Below are 20,205 nucleotides of genomic sequence, written 5' to 3'. Positions count from 1 at the left end.
CTTCATATCAGCAATGGCCCCAAATACTGACATTCACTATTTTTCAATATTGGTTTTATTTGAGAAAAAAAAATCAAATAATCCACAATTCTGTGTAAGTGTAGAAATCGTCTTTTTTCTGAATATTTTCTAGTACATTCATGACACTTTTACTTCAAAGGGAAAAATCTTTGAGCTTGGCACTTAGAAAACAACCACAAGGAATTCTTTTTTTATTTGTTTAGAACCAAATTTACAAAGCCATTCAAACAGTCTGTATATATATTTTTGTTGTGTCTTAGTAACGTCTTTCAACTGAACCTCAAAAAAAGCAAGAATATTCAAAATACACTTTGACTTCACTGCAGTGTCTCATTATTTACAAATATGCACAGTTTAGGAAAGTCAAAGTCTCTGTCCTAACAGCCACGTATCATCTGTATTACAAAAAAAGAAAGAGAGAGAAAGAAAAAGAAAAATACTTGTTCCTTTTTGACATATTTTCATCTTCTCTTAAAACCTCCACCTGTGCCAGACCCTCCAATGTCTGTGATTGGATGCTTTAGGCCGGCTGACAAAGTGAGCCTCTTTTTTTGAAGGTGAATGTGATTGGCGGGCTTAGATAGAGGTCCCATGGCTGGAGTCCATGGCTTCCGGGATGGGTCCTCCGGGCACTGCTTGGTAGGCGATAGGCATGGGTGTTTTTACGGGACTCTGGCGGAAAAGGCCTCCGTTGGGGGCTCGGTGTTTGCAGCGCATGGAGGGGGGCAGGGTGGAGCTGCTGAGGGGCAGGGGCAGGTTGCGTCCAGGTAGGCGGCCCATGCTGGAGCCCTCCTGGAGGAAGGAGGTGACGGACATGCCCCCTGGAGGAAAGTCCCTCACAGCCTCCTGCGAGCCCTGCCGCTGGCGCATGCTGCCCAGACTGCCCATGCTGCCCATGCTGCCCATGTCCAGTGCTGAGATCTCTAGAGACTGGCCAGGAAGCTGCTTGTGCGCCAGGTCATCGTCTATGAGCCCAGTCAGGCGCTGGTGAACCTGCTCCAGATTCACCTCTTTGTCCTGAGAGAGAGAGAGAAGGAGAGATGTAAGAGAAAGGTTCGGATAGAAAGAGAAATAGGTGGAGGAAATGGGGTATGTGTAGCAAGTAGAGTTGTCAAAGTACATAAAAACGAGTTTGATTGAGCTGCATAATTTTTGGAATCATTTCTAATTAGGGCTCTCATTATTGACTTTGTATTAACGCCACTAATTTTCAAATGCCAGCAACAGGTTTTTCTAGATTGACCCGTCAAACCATGTTGTAGCCCTGTTCAAATATAGCTTTTAAATGGCTTTTAAAGCAAATATTTTCAACATATTATGCCAGACAGTATTCATAAGATACCTATGGATAAATCAATGAGCAGCAAACTTGCCGAGGGCTACAATCGTTGAGACCACTGACTCTTTATATTATACATATCAGGGGTCTCCATCCTAGACCCTAGAGAGTTTAGGACCAACAAACCTGGCTCTAATATTCAGATGCTTCTGGAGGTCTTAATGACCTGCATCACCTGGTGTTAGATTAGGGTTGGAGCTAAACTCTGGGTGGTAGATATCCAGGCCCAGGCCTGAGCACCCCTGATATATATGGTTGGAACATGCACTGTTTGTCTAGCTGGAGATGAATGCAATTTCTAGTTTTCACCCTGTAGAAATCATGTAATTTTTATGTTCTATGTGATCAAAATAAAATTGGATCCAATAATATTGGATTGTTGGACGTGGAAAAACTGCTTGTGAGGCAGTGTGACAAATGTGATTGTGATTAGCCACACAAAATAATGTGTTGTAATTCATTAATTGTAATTAATTATTATAATTGTTGACATCTCTGATTGTAATCAATTACAATATCAGCATTCGTCAAATATGTGCTTATTTTCCAGCCTAAATAAAACTCTCTGGCTAATTTTAAACATCAAAATAAAATGATGTGTATTGGTTTAATTGGCTGTTTCACTGCTTCATAAACAGCTCTAGTCACCTTTGTATATGTATGTAAAAGAGTCCTATAAAGAACTGGAATCTTGTCAAATCTTTGTGAGGTCTGAGATTTGCACCACTGGTAAAAAGGTTTCTTCTCACAGGATTCTTGTGGTTTTCTAAAGTTGCTTCCTCATTAAAACACTTTGTACTCTCACATAACTGGGGAACCTCACAAGCTCCAGTCAAAGAAGAGCATTCAAACACATGGACTGGACTCGAATTACACCAACTCAGGTGGGTAATGCTTTCTCTCACAGTTCCTTAAGTTCTAGGCAGTAATCAGATAAGTGTACAATCACCAAAGTACTAAATAATATTTTAGGTAACATGATGGCAGGTTCCAAGGCAGTCTAACTCACTGAAATTCTAGATATCAACTGGGTAATTATTTGGTACAAACTCATTTTTTGAGCAAATCTGGGCTGTACATGCAATGAGTCTTACTATGGGTTTATCTATGCCTTTTATCAGCTTAATAGCTAGAACCTTCTTGGAACCCATTGTCATTTTACCCAAAACAATTAAGTAGCACTTTGGAGATTGCATCTCACACCTACTCACTTAATATCAAGAACCTGTTTGAAATTTCAGTATAATTTAGTAAGCTCTCTTGAAATGACCATTATGTTACCCAAAATAATTATCTAGTACTTTGGGGTTTGTACCTCACACTTACTTCCTTGGTTGATACCTAGAACGTACGGGACTGTTTATCTATACCTTAAATCAACTTTATATCTACAAGGTGTTAGTCTTGAAACCTGCTATTATTTTATCCAAAACAATTAAGTAGTACTTTGGAGATTGTCTCTCACACTTACTCACTTAATATCTAGAACCTATTTGACATTTCACAATAATTTAGTAAGCTCTCTTGAAATGTCCATAATGTTAACCAAAATAATTATCTAGTACTTTGGGGATGGTACCCCACACTTACTTGGTTGATACCTAGAACTTATAGGACTGTTTATCTATGCCTTTTGTCAGCTTAATAGCTAGAAGCTGTAAGTCTTGGAACCCATTATCATTTTACCCAAAACAATTAAGTAGTACTTTGGAGATACTATCTCACACTTACTCACTTAATATCTAGAACCTGTTTGAAATTTCAGTATTATTTAGTAAGCCAAAATAATTATCTAGTACTTTGGGGTTTGTACCCCACACTTACTTGCTTGATACTTGATAGAACCCAAGGGACTGTAAAAGTGCAGACACATCTCATACTGTTCCTCAACAAGACAGAGGAAGTCAAAGGGAAATTAAATGATGATGATGGTGATGATGGTGATGATGATGATGATGATGATGATGATAATCCTACACCTGGATGTTCACATCCTAAACTGATAATACAGTTTAGGATGATAATAAAGTGATAATACAGCATTTGTGGTGCCCAGATGGAGAAACAAGACGTTGGCATTCATTTAGTGAAGTGATCATGAGGGATGTTGTTTACATGGTCAACTAAATGAACAGCATCTGATCTACAACATGCTTTTCGGCCTGATTTCTCAGAATAATCACTATAAATCTTGGGTGATGTCAAAACAAATGTCGCTCTAGAGAGGCTGACAGCCTATATAGCTACTCTGACTGGCTGAAAATGTATGTGCTACTTTTGGGTGGGTGGGAAGGTGGGTGAAGTTGCAAAGCTATTATATACTGGACAAATACAATCTCCCATAAAAGAGGATTACTCTGAAGTGTAACCATCTCATTCAAAAACGAAAAAAAGATATTTATGTCATACAATGATGCTCACAGATATTTTGTCCTCTGTCTGTAGGACAATTCGAAAAAGGGCATTCACTAAAATTGGGGCATTAACAGTAGCGAAGGCCCCAGACAGTATTATTCAGATTACTCAACGGCTTTTATGATGGATGATGAAACATAATCGGACACAGTAATAAAGGTCAGTGCAGTGACAACCAAAAGAGGCAGATTGCTGTCAAGTCTAGAAAGAGCTAAGGGAGTGCAGGGAAAAAAAAAAGTGACAGTTTGTAAACAGTCTGCCCTGATACAGTATGGTCAAAGCTCTCTCTCGCTCTCCCTCTATCTCTCTCACTCTACCTTCTTACGAAGAGTCTATGCAGTATGGTCAAAGCTCTCTCTCTCTCCCTCTATCTCTCTCACTCTACCTTCTTACGAAGAGTCTATGCAGTATGGTCAAAGCTCTCTCTCTCTCTCTCTCCCTCTATCTCTCTCACTCTACCTTCTTACGAAGAGTCTATGCAGTATGGTCAAAGCTCCCTCTCTCTCTCTCCCTCTATCTCTCTCACTCTACCTTCTTACGAAGAGTCTATGCAGTATGGTCAAAGCTCTCTCTCTCTCTCTCCCTCTATCTCTCTCACTCTACCTTCTTATGAAGAGTCTATGCAGTATGGTCAAAGCTCTCTCTCTCTCTCTCCCTCTATCTCTCTCACTCTACCTTCTTATGAACAGTCTATGCAGTATGGTCAAAGCTCCCTCTCTCTCTCTCCCTCTATCTCTCTCACTCTACCTTCTTACGAAGAGTCTATGCAGTATGGTCAAAGCTCTCTCTCTCTCTCTCCCTCTATCTCTCTCACTCTACCTTCTTACGAAGAGTCTATGCAGTATGGTCAAAGCTCTCTCTCTCTCCCTCTATCTCTCTCACTCTACCTTCTTACGAAGAGTCTATGCAGTATGGTCAAAGCTCTCTCTCTCTCTCTCCCTCTATCTCTCTCACTCTACCTTCTTACGAAGAGTCTATGCAGTATGGTCAAAGCTCTCGCTCTCTCCCTCTATCTCTCTCACTCTACCTTCTTATGAAGAGTCTATGCAGTATGGTCAAAGCTCTCTCTCTCTCCCTCTATCTCTCTCACTCTACCTTCTTATGAAGAGTCTATGCAGTATGGTCAAAGCTCTCTCTCTCTCCCTCTATCTCTCTCACTCTACCTTCTTACGAAGAGTCTATGCAGTATGGTCAAAGCTCTCTCTCTCTCTCCCTCTATCTCTCTCACTCTACCTTCTTATGAAGAGTCTATGCAGTATGGTCAATGCTCTCTCTCTCTCTCCCTCTATCTCTCTCACTCTACCTTCTTACGAAGAGTCTATGCAGTATGGTCAAAGCTCTCTCTCTCTCTCTATCTCTCTCACTCTACCTTCTTATGAAGAGTCTATGCAGTATGGTCAATGCTCTCTCTCTCTCTCCCTCTATCTCTCTCACTCTACCTTCTTACGAAGAGTCTATGCAGTATGGTCAAAGCTCTCTCTCTCTCTCCCTCTATCTCTCTCACTCTACCTTCTTATGAAAAGTCTATGCAGTATGGTCAAAGTTCTCTCTCTCTCTCTCTATCTCTCTCACTCTACCTTCTTACGAAGAGTCTATGCAGTATGGTCAATGCTCTCTCTCTCTCTCCCTCTATCTCTCTCACTCTACCTTCTTACGAAGAGTCTATGCAGTATGGTCAAAGCTCTCTCTCTCTCTCTATCTCTCTCACTCTACCTTCTTACGAAGAGTCTATGCAGTATGGTCAAAGCTCTCTCTCTCTCTCTTCCTCTATCTCTCTCACTCTACCTTCTTACCAAGAGTCTATGCAGTATGGTCAAAGCTCTCTCTCTCTCTCTCTCCCTCTATCTCTCTCACTCTACCTTCTTACCAAGAGTCTATGCAGTATGGTCAAAGCTCTCTCTCTCTCTCTTCCTCTATCTCTCTCACTCTACCTTCTTACGAAGAGTCTATGCAGTATGGTCAAAGCTCTCTCTCTCTCTCTCCCTCTATCTCTCTCACTCTACCTTCTTATGAACAGTCTATGCAGTATGGTCAAAGCTCTCTCTCTCTCTCCCTCTATCTCTCTCACTCTACCTTCTTACGAAGAGTCTATGCAGTATGGTCAAAGCTCTCTCTCTCTCTTCCTCTATCTCTCTCACTCTACCTTCTTATGAACAGTCTATGCAGTATGGTCAAAGCTCTCTCTCTCTCTCCCTCTATCTCTCTCACTCTACCTTCTTATGAAGAGTCTATGCAGTATGGTCAAAGCTCTCTCTCTCTCCCTCTACCTCTCTCACTCTACCTTCTTATGAAGAGTCTATGCAGTATGGTCAAAGCTCTCTCTCTCCCTCTATCTCTCTCACTCTACCTTTTTATGAAGAGTCTATGCAGTATGGTCAAAGCTCTCTCTCCCTCTATCTCTCTCACTCTACCTTCTTATGAAGAGTCTATGCAGTATGGTCAAAGCTCTCTCTCTCTCTCTCCCTCTATCTCTCTCACTCTACCTTCTTATGAAGAGTCTATGCAGTATGGTCAAAGCTCTCTCTCTCACTCTCCCTCTATCTCTCTCACTCTACCTTCTTACGAAGAGTCTATGCATGGCTAAGTCACGAAATGAACCTAATACACCTAACCTAATTCCTCCTTCACCTCTGAGTATCATTATAACTGAACAAACTGTGTAATGCCAACTCATAACATCATGTAACATCTGCTATGATATGTTTAAAGCATGGTTATGTCAATGTTATGTAGCAGGGTGTTAAATGAACTTTCTTACATTTATGCATTTGGCAGACGCTCTTCTCCAAAGCAACTTACAATTTAACCATGTTGCATATAGTAGTCGAATGCAGCGGTAAGAGTGGACTCTTCTGACCACAGCTACTACATTTAGCCAGCAGTAAGTCAACAACTCTTTTTTTGAAGTAAGACAATTTTACTGCATCTAGGGTTGCTTAGCCCCTTTATGCCTGGGGGATAGTGGGCAATCTTGCCTTTAAATTGGTTCTTCTTGTTAAATAACAATCTCTAAATGCTGTAATTGTGGCTATTTTTAAACAAAATGAAAATGAGATAATAAAGCTGAAATACAAAGAATACAAATGCATAGTAATATACATTACATTGCCAAAAGCTTGTACACAGGTTGTATAACCTCCATAGAAAAGCATTGCCAATAGAACGGGATGCCTTGGAGCAGCCGCACATAAGACAACATGGGATAAAGGTTGGGGGTAGTTAGAACCAGATGGTCACCATGCCCAGTTGGTGCATTGAACAAAAATGACTGAGGTTGAAGTGGATTCTATATACTTCATCCTGAGATGGGGACTCACATCGCATGTTGACTGACTCGTGACTTGACTGTAGACTTACCAACCATTTCTTGTTGCTTTCCTTTAAACACGGTGTTTACTGCATATAGTGCATCAGTTTGGCCCTTCAGACTGAAGGCTTCTGTATAATGAAAGGCTTGTTATTAGAAGCTACATTGAACCAGACAGGTTCTCAAGACTTGACTCTCTAGAGACACGCATCTGAGAGACTTGAGTCTCGACTCAAGAGTCTTAACTCAGACACAGGGTGCAGCCACTTGAAACTTGATTCAGACTCACACCACAGAAACTCAAGGCCCAACTTGGCCTTGCAACCCAGTTACTCGAGACTCGACTTACAAGAGACTCAAGACATGACTCAGACTTGCATCCCAGTTACTTGAGATATGATTCGGACTTGTTCTAAGAGACTCAAGACTTGACTCAGATTCTCACTCCATGTACTCGAGGCTTAGGTCAGACCGGTACATCAGTCATTCGTGACTCAACTGGGACTTGCATCCCAGTTACTCGAGACTCTATTCAAACTCGCTCCACAGAGACTCAAAATCCAACTCAGCCTTGCACCCCAGTTACTCAAGACCTGACTTGGACTCACACTAAGGAGACTCAAGACTTGACTCAAATTCTCACTCCAGTTTTTCAAGACTCAGCTCGGATGCTCATATCAGTTATTCGAGACTCGACTTGGACTTGCATTTCACTTATTCAAAACGTGACTCGGACTCGTGCCGCAATTATTCAAGACTTAACTCGTACTCACACCCCAGAGACTCGAGACTCAGCTCAGACTTGCACCCCAGAGACTTGAGACTCAACTTGGACTCGCACCATGGAGTCCTGAAACTTGACTTGCACTTGCAACCCAGTTGTTTGGGACTCAACGTGAACTTGCATCCCAGATATTTGAGACTCGACTTGGACTCACACATCAGTTAGCTGAGATTTGACTCAGATTCACCCTAAGAGACTCAAGACTTGCACGCCACTTACTCAAGTTTTGACTCAGACTCACACCCTGGTTACTCAATACTTGGACACAAGATTCGACTTGGACTTCAGTTACTTGAAACTTGACATGGACTTGACTCAGACATGCATAAAATGATTTGTGAACATCTCTGACTTTAACAAACATAAGGTCCTTTGCATCAGGACTGCTAGAGCAGGTTGATTGGTAAGTTAAACTGTAGACACCACCAATTTGAAATCTTCCTTTCTGGAACTACTAACTGCAGAAGCAAACTTACTTAGAGTTTTTTATTTCCTCTCTTTCTCTCCCTCTATCTAGCTCTTTCCCTGTGTCCTTGGTTGCTGGCATCTTTATCAATGCAAAGTAAAAGTAGGTAAGGCCAGTCCCATCTGGTTCTAACTACCCCAACCTTCACAGATTGCACTGACTAAGCAGGATTTTAAGGCCAAGGAAGCACTACAACATTTAACAAAGATTAGAACTGCCAGGCTGTGGTCTTTTCTGTGGTTCTATATGGATGTGAAAGACAAACAACACAAAAGCAGGACAGGAAGAATACTAATGCTTACAATGTAGACAAAGACTTTTGAAAGTACCTTGGATGGCTCTCAAAACAAACAAATGGATCCTTGACCAAATCAAACCTTACTTCTCACTTGAAGCCCAGATAACTAAACTGAAACTTATTTTGCATGTATGAAAAGACCCAGTTCATTAGAAAATGACATTTATGCTTGGAACAGTCGAAGGTCAAAGAGGAAGAGGACGGCCAACAGCAAGATGGATGGAGACAATCAGAGGAACAAGCCATTAAGACCCAAAAAGAAGACAGGATATTCTGGAGGATCACTACCCATATGGTCAGCAGGAGTTAATGTTATACACTTGAATGGCTTTTGTAATGACTGTCCACTACTCTCATCCTGAATTAATGAACTTAAATGTAAGCGTATAATATTCGACACACCATACTGCCTACATGTTACAGCAAGTGTTGAGTGAGTGGTCTGGGAATTTGAGATTGGCCAATGTTTCTTTCCAATCAGGTACATTTACATCAAGAGACCATCATTGTACAGGAGGGGACAGAAGGGTCATTCCTAACCATTGAGACAGGTGAAATAAGTAATGCACTGGCTTCCTCATTGCACACACTTTAGTTTAGGGATCCAGGTTCAGCCTTTAGTTTGTAGCCTGTTTGTGAAAAGACCAGCCCATGGGAATGGGCATGGAGAAGTGCTAGCATGCATGTTAAAGCAACAGAACTGAGATGAACGATTCAATGGGTGATTACACAAAGTAAAATGGCCAATAAAGCCAGGGTGCTGGGGTCTGAAAAATACCATATTCATTATCAGTATTAACAATAATTATGCCTGCCCTCAAAGGTCAAATGCACAAATGCTATCCCATGCCCACCCAAATTACCATCCAGTGGCGGAACCAAGAAACGCTGTATTAGAAAATAATAAAAAAAGAAAAAGCACGTGGATTTCCCCCCCTCTTCTTCTCTCTTGAGCAAGTAAGGCTGTAAGGAAGTTTAGGATTGCGGGTCACACCTATAGCTGCGTGTACTGGAGTTCGACTAAATCGGGGCTGCCGTCAGTGGCATCTGGATCCATAAAGTAGAGTGTGGCAGTGGCAGCACAATCCCGGGCGTGACGGGCAGGGGTTGGCCGCGGCTTTGCCGCCTGGGGGGTCACCTCTTTGGGCTGCGCCCGCCGACAGCGTGGGCCGTTCCACCACGTCTCCAGAGCGGCCACCAGGCAGGCGAGCAGCAGCCCAGCTGCAAGGATGCAGAAAACTCCAGCAAAGCTGTGCAGTCTTAGCGCTCGCCCCTCAGACTGGGCCTCGGTGCCTCTGTCCAAATCACAGCGACCCTTGCGTGGCCACCACTTCTGCTTCAGGATGTCCAGGTCGCCCTTCTCCTGTAGCTCCAGAATCCTGCAGGGACACATAAGAAGGTCACAATATTTACATTTCCCATTCTCTGTTGGTATGATATCATCAGTGGGGAAACCTCAGGGACTTCTAGGCCAGAGAAGCCCTAAAGATTTGTGGGAGGTCAATTTTTTATTAATTTTTATTTAACAGAGTCATGCTTGTTATATTTAAAGTCAAAGTAAAGTTTTGATTGGAAACAAATGGGTTGAAATCGTAAAACATCCAACTGAAAACTGCATTGATGAGGCCTTCAGGAGCTGAACAGAAGGCCTTAAATGTAAGATTACCGACATAGGAAGAACAGAGGAATCAACCAAATACGGTACGATTTCCACTGAGTGGGGCCGATTTCATGAGAAAAAAATGTTCCTCTAGGCCTTTTGGAACTCCCAGATACACAACTGACTGTATCCTAACAAGTCAGTGCCACAGCTCTATGCCAGGGCTTAGTCCATGATCTGAAGCTCAAGCGAATTTGGGTTACGCAGCAACACAATAATCCAAAGCACCTCTGAATGACTCAAAAGAAGCATAAAGAAGGTTTCGGAGTGGTCTAGTCAATGTACTGACTTGAAAACCACTGAGATGCTGTGGCAGGCAGTTCATGCTTGAAAACCCTCCAATGTGGCTGAATTAAAGCAATTCTGCAAAGGACACTTAGCCAAAAGTCCTCTCTAGTGATGTGAAAGACTGCTCTCCAGTTAAAGGAAGCATTTGGTTGCAGTTGTTACATTTTGTATGAGGATCTGAAACCATTTAGTGTGACAAAATTGCAATAAATAGAGGAAAATCAGACACACCAAATGCTTTTTTACAGAACTGTAGGCGTTTCTGATGAACTGGCAATTGGTGTACACCATGAGCTCCATGATTAAAGTGTAAAGCAACTGTCTTCATTACAGATGAGATTGCAGTGCAATAGTAGGGACAGAAAGGAAGGAGACTATGTGAAAGAAATAAGGGAAGAGATTCACAGCAAAAGTGTTAAGATCAAGACAGAAAGATACATAGGGAGATAGAGAGAGAGGCAGTGTAGCAGCGCTCACTTCTGCGAGAAGAGGTCTCTGTAGGGGCTGCCGTGCTGCAGGGCAAGGCCGTAGCCTTTGGTGCTCATGCTGCTCCCTGTGACTGTGAGGGTACATTCATCATCTGTCAGAGCAGCATATTCCACCACTGCCATGTCCCATAAGAAAGCGTACGACTCCCGCTTCGCCTTACAGACAAGAGACAAATGCACAAACGCACACATTAATGGCAAAATATTGTAATTAGAGCAATTTTTGTCATCTGCTAAACGTGTATATCTGTCTTCATTATTTATTCACTTTTTTAAAACAGTCAACATTGATGCTGCACTTCCAGAAGATGCTTACAATAATAAACAAACATGCTTACAGTAATGAACAAATACCTAGAAAATAAAATACAGAAACCATTAGAAAAAAATAGCGATACATTCACACATTCAAAACAAATTACTGTTAATAATATATAACCGATTCCGCTGCAAATACATACAATTATTTAAATATGATGCTAATATTTTATAGGTTTCAAACAGGCTCAATAAAGAAAGGAAGAAATTACTTTAAATAGATAATTAAGTTGACGTGACAAAGCCAACGTACGGTTCTTCATAATGTTCTTCTTTTTTATTATTCTATACTCATAATCTGTCAGTCCTACTCCTCCTATAGCTTTCAAGTTGCAATCACCAAACTTTGCAAAATTGTAGGACCTGCACCTGAACAGTGTGCTTGCGCTTTTTAGACCAATTGGATTGACCAGTTTTATACAGTGCTCATCCAAAGACAACGTTGAGAAAATTCTCTCATATACTCAGACATTACATACAGATCCACTGCTGTACAGTAACTAAACAGTAGTTACGCAGTTATTTCATGTGACATACATACACGCATACAAGCCCATATACACAGTAAAGCAAAGAAGTAACAGTTATAACAGTTACAACTTAGCACCCTGCTGGAATGACCTAGCAGCACTTTACCAACCACCAGGGATATCACAGCCTGGCATCACCCTACTGACCACCTGGTGTACCATAGCAATGGCTTTGTCAAGCCAACTTAATGTTCAATCACAAACTTTCTCCTTCTAGTTTTCTAACTTCTATTTTTTGCCATGAAAATACTAAAAATGAAAAATAAAATACTAAAAGTTTTTTCCTATGTTTTGGTGTTTAGGACATTTGTAATCAACATTGTATAATTTATTATGGTATAAAATTACCAAATAACACGTGATCCCATACTTTTGAATTGTAGTTTACATTAGACTCATAATAAAGAACCTGTTTCAGGATTTTGTTGTTTTGTCTTATGTATTCACATGACTTCAGCATGAAGTTCATTTCTACTAGCAAAATGTCAAATATAGGAACAGATTTAGATTTGCTAACTTTATTCTTTTTTTTTTTTTTTAAGTATTTAGCAATAAGAATAGCCTGTTCCTGGGCATAACAGTGTATCAGCACGTGATGTAGTCAGAGCCAGTTTAGAGGGAGACTGACCACTTCCTAATTCACACCAAAACATGACTACAAAAAGCTAGAAGGTGCCCATGAGCAAGCCCTCAGTGAACTGGGATGAATGGAACTATTTGAGTCTTTGAGAAAGTAGAAGTATGTATTACATAAAAACCAATGACAATTTATCATAGTCTTTCTGTTTTTCTACAGCAAACCGGTGTTGTAGGATGCCTTCTTTACGGCTACCACATGACTGCCAAGCTTATCAGCTCATTGGCTGAGTAAACAGCAGTTCACATGCTCTGATGTCATGAATGTACATAAGACACTTTTTTAAGTCCTATAACCTGTGTATAAATGATTAACCACTTTCACATTACAATTTTACACAAAGGCTTCATAGGACCCCATTCATTATGGTTTCTTTCAGGGGTGTCCCCTCGTGTCTGACCAGCATCTCTTCACTAGACGTTCTTTGGTCATGATTATTTTCCCTATAGAGAAAAACTGTTCTTTATTTAAACATAACACCATTTATTTAAACATAACACTGAAAGTTATCGCTATCGCACCCTGTGGTTCACAGAAAGGTTCCAATGTTGATACATTTTATTCTGTGTTTGTTTTTACACTGAATGTCACTGGATCCTCTGAATTACATCCATGCTAAGAGCAACCTACTGCTCCAACACATTGACATGATGTCACATGAAAGTAGGTCTACTATTAAACTGCAGCTGTATTATATAATATGAGCTGCTCAGTCTGTAGTCTACTGGCTACAGCCAAAGCAAGTTAACTACCATATTTGACAAAGCTTGCTGGTTTGTGTGGGATATTTTGGTGAGGCTGCCAGTCTTATGATGTCAGTTCAGTGTGCAGCAGTGTTGCATGTGGTAATATTCATATTTTGACATTTGAAGTCCAGAGAGGCCAGGAGCTACTTACTTTTTTGGAGATTATGACTTAATTATCTCATTTTCTCAAGATCACAACTTATCTTGAGATCACTAGACAATTAAAGAAAATTATAACTACCTTTAGGCATCTCTGAACTTCCATACTAATGACCTCATAATTTAGAGGATCTTGTGATATTGTGGGGGGAAAACAAACACATGACAAAGTGTATGGGATTTGGATTATTTTTGTTTGCCACTGGGTTCAACAGTGGCAATTTTCTATTTTAAATTTCTAAATTCAATTTCCAAATTTCAATTTCCAGAAAACCAGCTTAGACCCCCTTTTTTGGGTATGGCAATGACTGCAAAATGACAACAAAACATCAGGTCTGTTCTCATCTCAGATCTCTTCTCCAGAATTATTGTCACCCCTCAAAAAACTGGGCAAAAACAATCATATAAAATCAATATTACTATAATTATGGAAAGATTCTTTAAAAATGTGCAGGAGAAATCATTTACCATTTATCTAATAGAAATCATTCCTACAAGAGTGTTTCATTTCAAGAATAGTGTATTCATCCAAAAAATATGGGGCAAAATGATTGGCACCCTTAAAGAATATTTTAGATAAAAACATCTTGGGACATGAGGGGAAAAATCTTTCTTTTATTGTGTCCAGGAACCAAAGAGCTATAAAACTAAATGATACCGAAGATTGTGAAAAATTACCACTATTATAATTGTCGCTTGTTATTGACCATTGTTAACTATTAAGCAAAATGCGGGTGATAATAAAAAAGTTTGAAAAGCATGGAACAGTTGACAATTTGCCAGGAAGAGGATTCAGCGAGGAGGAAGGTAAGAGAGGCAGAGAGAAAACCAAAGATCATAGTTTCAAAACTGCACAGTTTAGTTCACTCCATCACCAGAAGCTTTTTGGAAGAGTTGCACAAAGCAGCCCTTTCTAAGAACAAACCACATAATACAGCCTGATATTTGCAAAATGTCACTGGAAGTACAAATGCAATCATGCAGTGTGGTTAGATGAGAACTTTGAGATCATGCACAATGTTGTCACGTTTGTTAGCTCCATATAATGAAAAGCATCTGAAACCTGATGTCAGTTTTGGTGGTGGATTATTGATGCTTTGGGCCTGTTATGCTGCTAGTGGTTCAGAGGTTTTTGTGAAAACAATGAATAATGAATTCTACTAAACACCAGGAGATTTTAGCCCATAATCTGTCTGCCTTTGCCAGAAGGCTGAAGCTTGGCCATGGGTGGACCTTTTAGCAAGATAATGACCCCAAACACACATCAAAATCCACACAGCAATGGTTACGGGAACGAAAAGTTTTGCAATGGCCCTCTCAGTCTCCAGACCTGAACCTGTTTATGAACTATTAGAAAGCACAAGCCAAAACCCAAGAATATCAAGGAGCTGGAGATGTTCTGCATGGAGGAGTGGTCCAAGATCATTCAGTGTTAAGTGTTCTCTAAACTTGTAAAGCATTACAAAGAGCAGCTGGTTCCACCAAATATTTCATGAAATATTAACAATGCCAATATCTTTGAAACCCATGTCAAAAAAAGTTTGTGTTACTAAAGAAATTCTTGGGTTAACTGCAAGTCTGATCAGTGGATTCAGTGTGTTTTTAGTTTCTTTGCCTTCTAGTTTGGCATCATGTTAACATTTTTAATTCCTGACACTTTAACAGTGCGTTGATCGTATAAATAGCTGTGCATGTAAAAGTCAGGATAACAGAGTCTTCTTGGAAATGAGTGACACTCTTTCTGTCACAGCTTCTGGCCGTGACCTTCAAAGAGAAAGAAAATTGGTTGAATTTCTCTGCTCAATATTCTCCCTGTTCCTTCTTCTTTCAAGAGTTCATCCATCTCCTGAGGTAATGGTGTTCCTCTCAACAACAACAACAACAAAAAACAATCCAGCCCTCAATGCAGCTATGCAACTTCTATGCTTTTATAAGGCTTTCAGGACATGTCTAAAAAAAATAAGTACATAAATAAATAGATAAATATATAGAATTGATGAAAGGAGTCTATTCTCTTTAGCTTTTCCATAAAAAACATGCAATTTTCCCAAACTTTCCTACAACCAAGATTACTGTGCTCGTGCCCACACATGGTGGGCGCTGATATCTCATTTGTAATTTGCCTTTCAAAAGTGCAGCTGTTAATATGACATTTTGATATCCTCACATTATCAGAAAGGCAAGTGTGACTCAGAGGAATTGCATTGGAACGTAATTAGCATGCTAAACCACGACTGGCCTCTGATGATACACCTGTGTGCCTGGAATAGCCTGTGTCTAATTTATGAAATTACAAACTCAAATTATGATGGCTTTGCACGAGCTGGGTAGGATGAGCCTCTGTAATCAGGACGAGGGCAGATAGAAAGCTTCTAAAGAAAATGAACTAATTCATTTAAACACAAACCTTGGCGAGGCAGTGCTGCAAATTAATTGCACCATGTGCGAGGACCAAAAACTTCACCCGTTGCTGGGAGTGTTATCACTTTTCATTTTATTACTTAAGGAATCAATCCTGGTGCGGCTGAAATATTAATGTAATAAAGCGTTACTTACCAAAATCCCAATTAAATTGCAGTAAGGAAGAAGAACAGAGCAGACAGTTCTACAGTTTGTTGTTCTTTGATGTCTCTGTATACATTAAGTCGCTTAATTGTTTGCACTGCTCCTTTTTCCCTGCATTGTACTGGTGCACAGCAAATTTGCCAGAGTTAAGTCAACACTTGAAGAGTTCATCTGCAAAAATTCTGCATTCCAGGTAATATCAATCAAACTGCTGTTGGGTTGTTTTAAGTAAAAATAACTCAACAAAACTTACAAACTGACATTTTATTGTTTTTTTTTTTTCTTTTTAATTTAAATTTTGTGTTTTGGCAAAAGCAGAAAACTCGAATGGCCCTTTCATGTTTCAGTGTTAAACAAAGCCATTTAATGGTTAAAAATGTCTTTTGTGCACAATATTTTTGAGTGCTAAATTTCCATCTATCTATCTATCTATCTATCTATCTATCTATCTATCTATCTATCTATCTATCTATCTAACATTCTTTAGCACAAAACAAGCAAGTAAAGAGCTGAAAATTTCAACAAAAACAGGCCTTTAATGGTGAATATTAAACATCTATAAGATCATACTCTGAAAATCCTAAGGCTGAATATCCAACGACTCACTGCTCCCTCTATAGTGCACTATGTGAATTATGAAATCTTGGCTTTTACACCCAAATATTGAGTTTTATGTCCAGTATGAATTGAGCTCTCATGACTGAATCTAGAGTGGTTCTCTGTTAGACTCACTGAGCTCTGTTTAGATTCAGTAGCTGCACTTTGTAGGTTGAAGAGAGCTGTTTAAGATTCTGCCTAAAACAGTTTGCAGCAATCCTGACCTGAATACTGCATGCTGATTGGCTGACTGGATTTATTGGGTTCTGCTGGAGAACAGTGCTGCGTTTGACAGTTTCTGCTCTAAAACATGAACTTGCAAAACCTTGACAATGAAAAATAATGGCTTTTGTGACTAAATATATTTAGGGTTCAGGATGCGCTGTGTGTTAAGAATAACTCACGACAGTCAGCTTTTTTCCTCGTAGGACAGCATTTATCATTTTTTGCAAATGAACTCTTCACTTTAACACTTCCTCATTTTACAAATGGCCGTCCACCAATGAAGCGTACTTAAAAGAGAAGTCCCCCAAAATCAGATCTGATCCCTGCACTGTTAGTTACAGCCAGGATTTCATGATATTTAGCACAGATTTTAACAGAAAAATACTATATTCATCTTGAATCAACTAATCATACGATATTTTCTGTAAGGTTGATGTCGGGTTGTATTATGGGCAATGACAGCAAATCAGAGCTAAAAAGGCATAAACATTGTAATAGAAACATTTTACTTTGGTATTTGAAATACTTGTGTATTTGCATTTTAAAAATGCATCTCTGAGATATTATGTGCAAATTATATATTTTTATTAACATATTTATTGTTCTAATTAAAAGTACATTTTTCATGGTATGTGATGTTCATTCTATGCTCTGTAAAAATACAGGAGATCACTGTATTTTTACAGTAATTACAGCTTAGTACTATATAAGTGCAGCAGAAGACAATTACATCACAGTACACAGTTGCTTGTAGTCAGCAATGTTTGTAATTTTACAATGCATATTTTTTACATTGGGACGTTTTCTAGATGCAACATACAATTTGCTTATCAATAACTGCAGTTATAAGACTTTTCTGTTTTGGTTGTTTTGTTTTTTTTTTCAAGGGACTGTTTTGCCAAACATTTCCATGGTTCATAGTTTTGTGCTGCTGGATGTAGTTTCTGATTGGTTAGTAAATTGTGTCAGTGTCAGAACACGGCTGCTTTCTTTCAGTTACAGTAGCTGGTTATCTCACTCAGTGATTACAAACATAAGGCGTAAAAAAAGTTCCATTCATTTCCATGAAGAAACAGAGACATTGTGACAAATGATGGCTACATACAGGGGTGGACTGGAAACTAAATTCAGCCCTGGCCAATTTTGTCTAGACCAACCCACTACAATCACAGTGCCCTCCCCTCCAACACCACCCCCAAAACCAGCGACAGCCACCTAACCCTAAGCCTGCTGTCATAGTTACCCTGAATGGACACACATTTTCCAACAACAGTAAACTTGGTTTATCTCTTTAAAATAGAGAAGTGTGAACACTTTGAAGATGCTGTAGCTTGGCTGAGAACCAGAGTGGCTGCTGGTTAACTAGCTAGTTAATTAGCCTTAGTGTACAAGTAGATTGAATGAACTGGCTAATTTACCCCTTTAGCCCTGTGGTTCCTCGCTATGATAGCCAAACAAATCTTGTACTTTCATTTCTTCATTTTTTGCATCTTAAGTTACTTTATGTTTTTTATATCACACACCCACAACCCCCCCTTCTCCTTACACTTATTGGAGGTTTTCTCCGTCTTGCTCTAACTAGCCTTCACTTTAACAGGGTGGCAGCGTTTGCGTGACTGGCCGATGGCCACACGCTGAGAGTGCAGTGCTCCACTAATGTGTCTGGATATGTGCACTACATTATTTGCCCGGCTCATGCCGTTTGTCCCAGGCGGTTTCCATTTATAGGATTACATTATAAACCACCATGTATTTCTCTCTTTCTCACTCTCTCAGCCGCCCACACACATAGCAGCCCACTGGGAATCGTCCTGGTCCTCCTGATGGCCAGTCCACATGAATATGGTGCTGATACCAATTTTGAGGTAATTATTCACTGAGGGTCTGCAGTGACCACTCCATGAGGATTACCAGGGGAACCGTCTGAAACCAGGACTTACTCTTGTTGTTTATCCATGGACTGGAACGTGGCAAGGAACCGAGTTACAGGCTTTGAAGATAGTTTTGTTCTTGAGCAACATCATGAAATTATTTGGGCTTCACGCTCTTAGACAGATGACATATTTGTGCAAAGTTCTGTGTGAGTGGGGTTGTGGTTTTATGTTAATTTTAACAAATTATTTAAACAATAGATATAAAAAAACTTAAGCTGTCAATAAATCACCCAATAAGCACCCAGAATGGCTCAAATATGATATAAGATAAACTCCCCGATAAATGGAGCTCTACCTAATAAGCAACATTGGCTACCAAAGGGCTCCCTAACAACAACTGTATTATTATTGTACTAGTATGTTGTCTAAGATGCTAAAAAAAAAAACAAGCAACTAGTTAACCATGTCTCTTAATAGAATGTACACATCTGTGGGCAAAAGAAACAGGAAAAAAAGGAAATTAGATGAGAAAATAAACTTGAGAAAATAAAAGGTAAAGGTATGTTTTGGGTATGTGGTGCACATTACGCCATTTGTTTTTGGCTTGTAATTGGACAAGTGGACAATCTGTGGTCTAACAAAGCAGGATATCCTGCTTAGCCAGCTAATTTTAAGCTTAGCTTGATCTAAACCTGGATTTTCTGTTACAATGGTGGTTTACTCTTTATGCTGTATGTCTAAAGCTCAGGATTCCTAAGAGAACATTCCTTTTTACTGTTATAAATGCTTTGCTTTCAACATGTTTCCACATATTCTTCCATCTTTGGCTAAAGTTTAGATTAGATTAGATTAGATTAGATTAGATTAGATTAGATTAGATAATCCTTTATTAATCCCACAATGGGGAAATTTGCGGTGTTACAGCAGCACAGAAGACAGAGCAGCAGGAAATATACAAACAATATATAAAATAGAATAAACAATAAAAGTATAAAGATATATTTCATGTGATTGGCTGTTTGTTATAAATGACATGCTATCATGTGCACATGCACAAGGATTAATCACAGCCTATCTAGAGTATCTAAACCTGGATAAACAGAGAATGTTATTAATAGCCTTTATAAAATAAGTTAAACCAGTTCTACTTGGATTTTGTGAAATAAGGCTCAGCTTAGACCTTGGGCCCTGGCCATGTAAGAGGAAACAGAGAAAATCAACCATAAACCAAAACGAAGAAAATACAGCAGTAAGTAGCATGTGCTGGGCATTTAATGCATGCGAATGGAAGATGAACCACTACTGCTTTGTGCTATTTGCTTTGAGATCTTTTCAAGTAAAGTTTTAATCCCAACAATTTACACCATCATTTGGAGACTAAACATAGTGAATGGGTACCTAAACCTGTTGAATTAAGACAGGACCCTCTTCAGCCTGACATCCAGCACTCGGTAGCTGTCAAACAAGTTCAGCTCTCATTAGCTGAGT

General features: G+C 39.7%; 1 protein-coding gene across 1 annotated transcript in view; it reads right to left on the bottom strand.

Moving 5' to 3' along the window:
• Positions 1-414: 414 nt before the first annotated feature.
• The window catches only part of grid1a (glutamate receptor, ionotropic, delta 1a), a 644,001-nt gene continuing 624,210 nt past the window's right edge, over positions 415-20,205 (bottom strand). Inside the window, exons 14-16 of the mRNA XM_036593689.1 lie at positions 11,056-11,222; positions 9,769-10,009; positions 415-1,038 (exon numbers count right to left, since the gene is read on the bottom strand). Of these exons, the coding sequence (XP_036449582.1) occupies positions 598-1,038; positions 9,769-10,009; positions 11,056-11,222 (849 nt within the window). The 3' untranslated portion in view covers positions 415-597. The remainder of the gene's footprint in view (positions 1,039-9,768; positions 10,010-11,055; positions 11,223-20,205) is intronic.

Source organism: Colossoma macropomum, unplaced genomic scaffold (assembly GCF_904425465.1).
Source record: "Colossoma macropomum unplaced genomic scaffold, Colossoma_macropomum, whole genome shotgun sequence".
Taxonomy (NCBI): Eukaryota; Metazoa; Chordata; class Actinopteri; order Characiformes; family Serrasalmidae; genus Colossoma; species Colossoma macropomum.
Note: the sequence above shows the minus strand (reverse complement) of the source record. Positions and strands in the feature narration are given on the sequence as shown.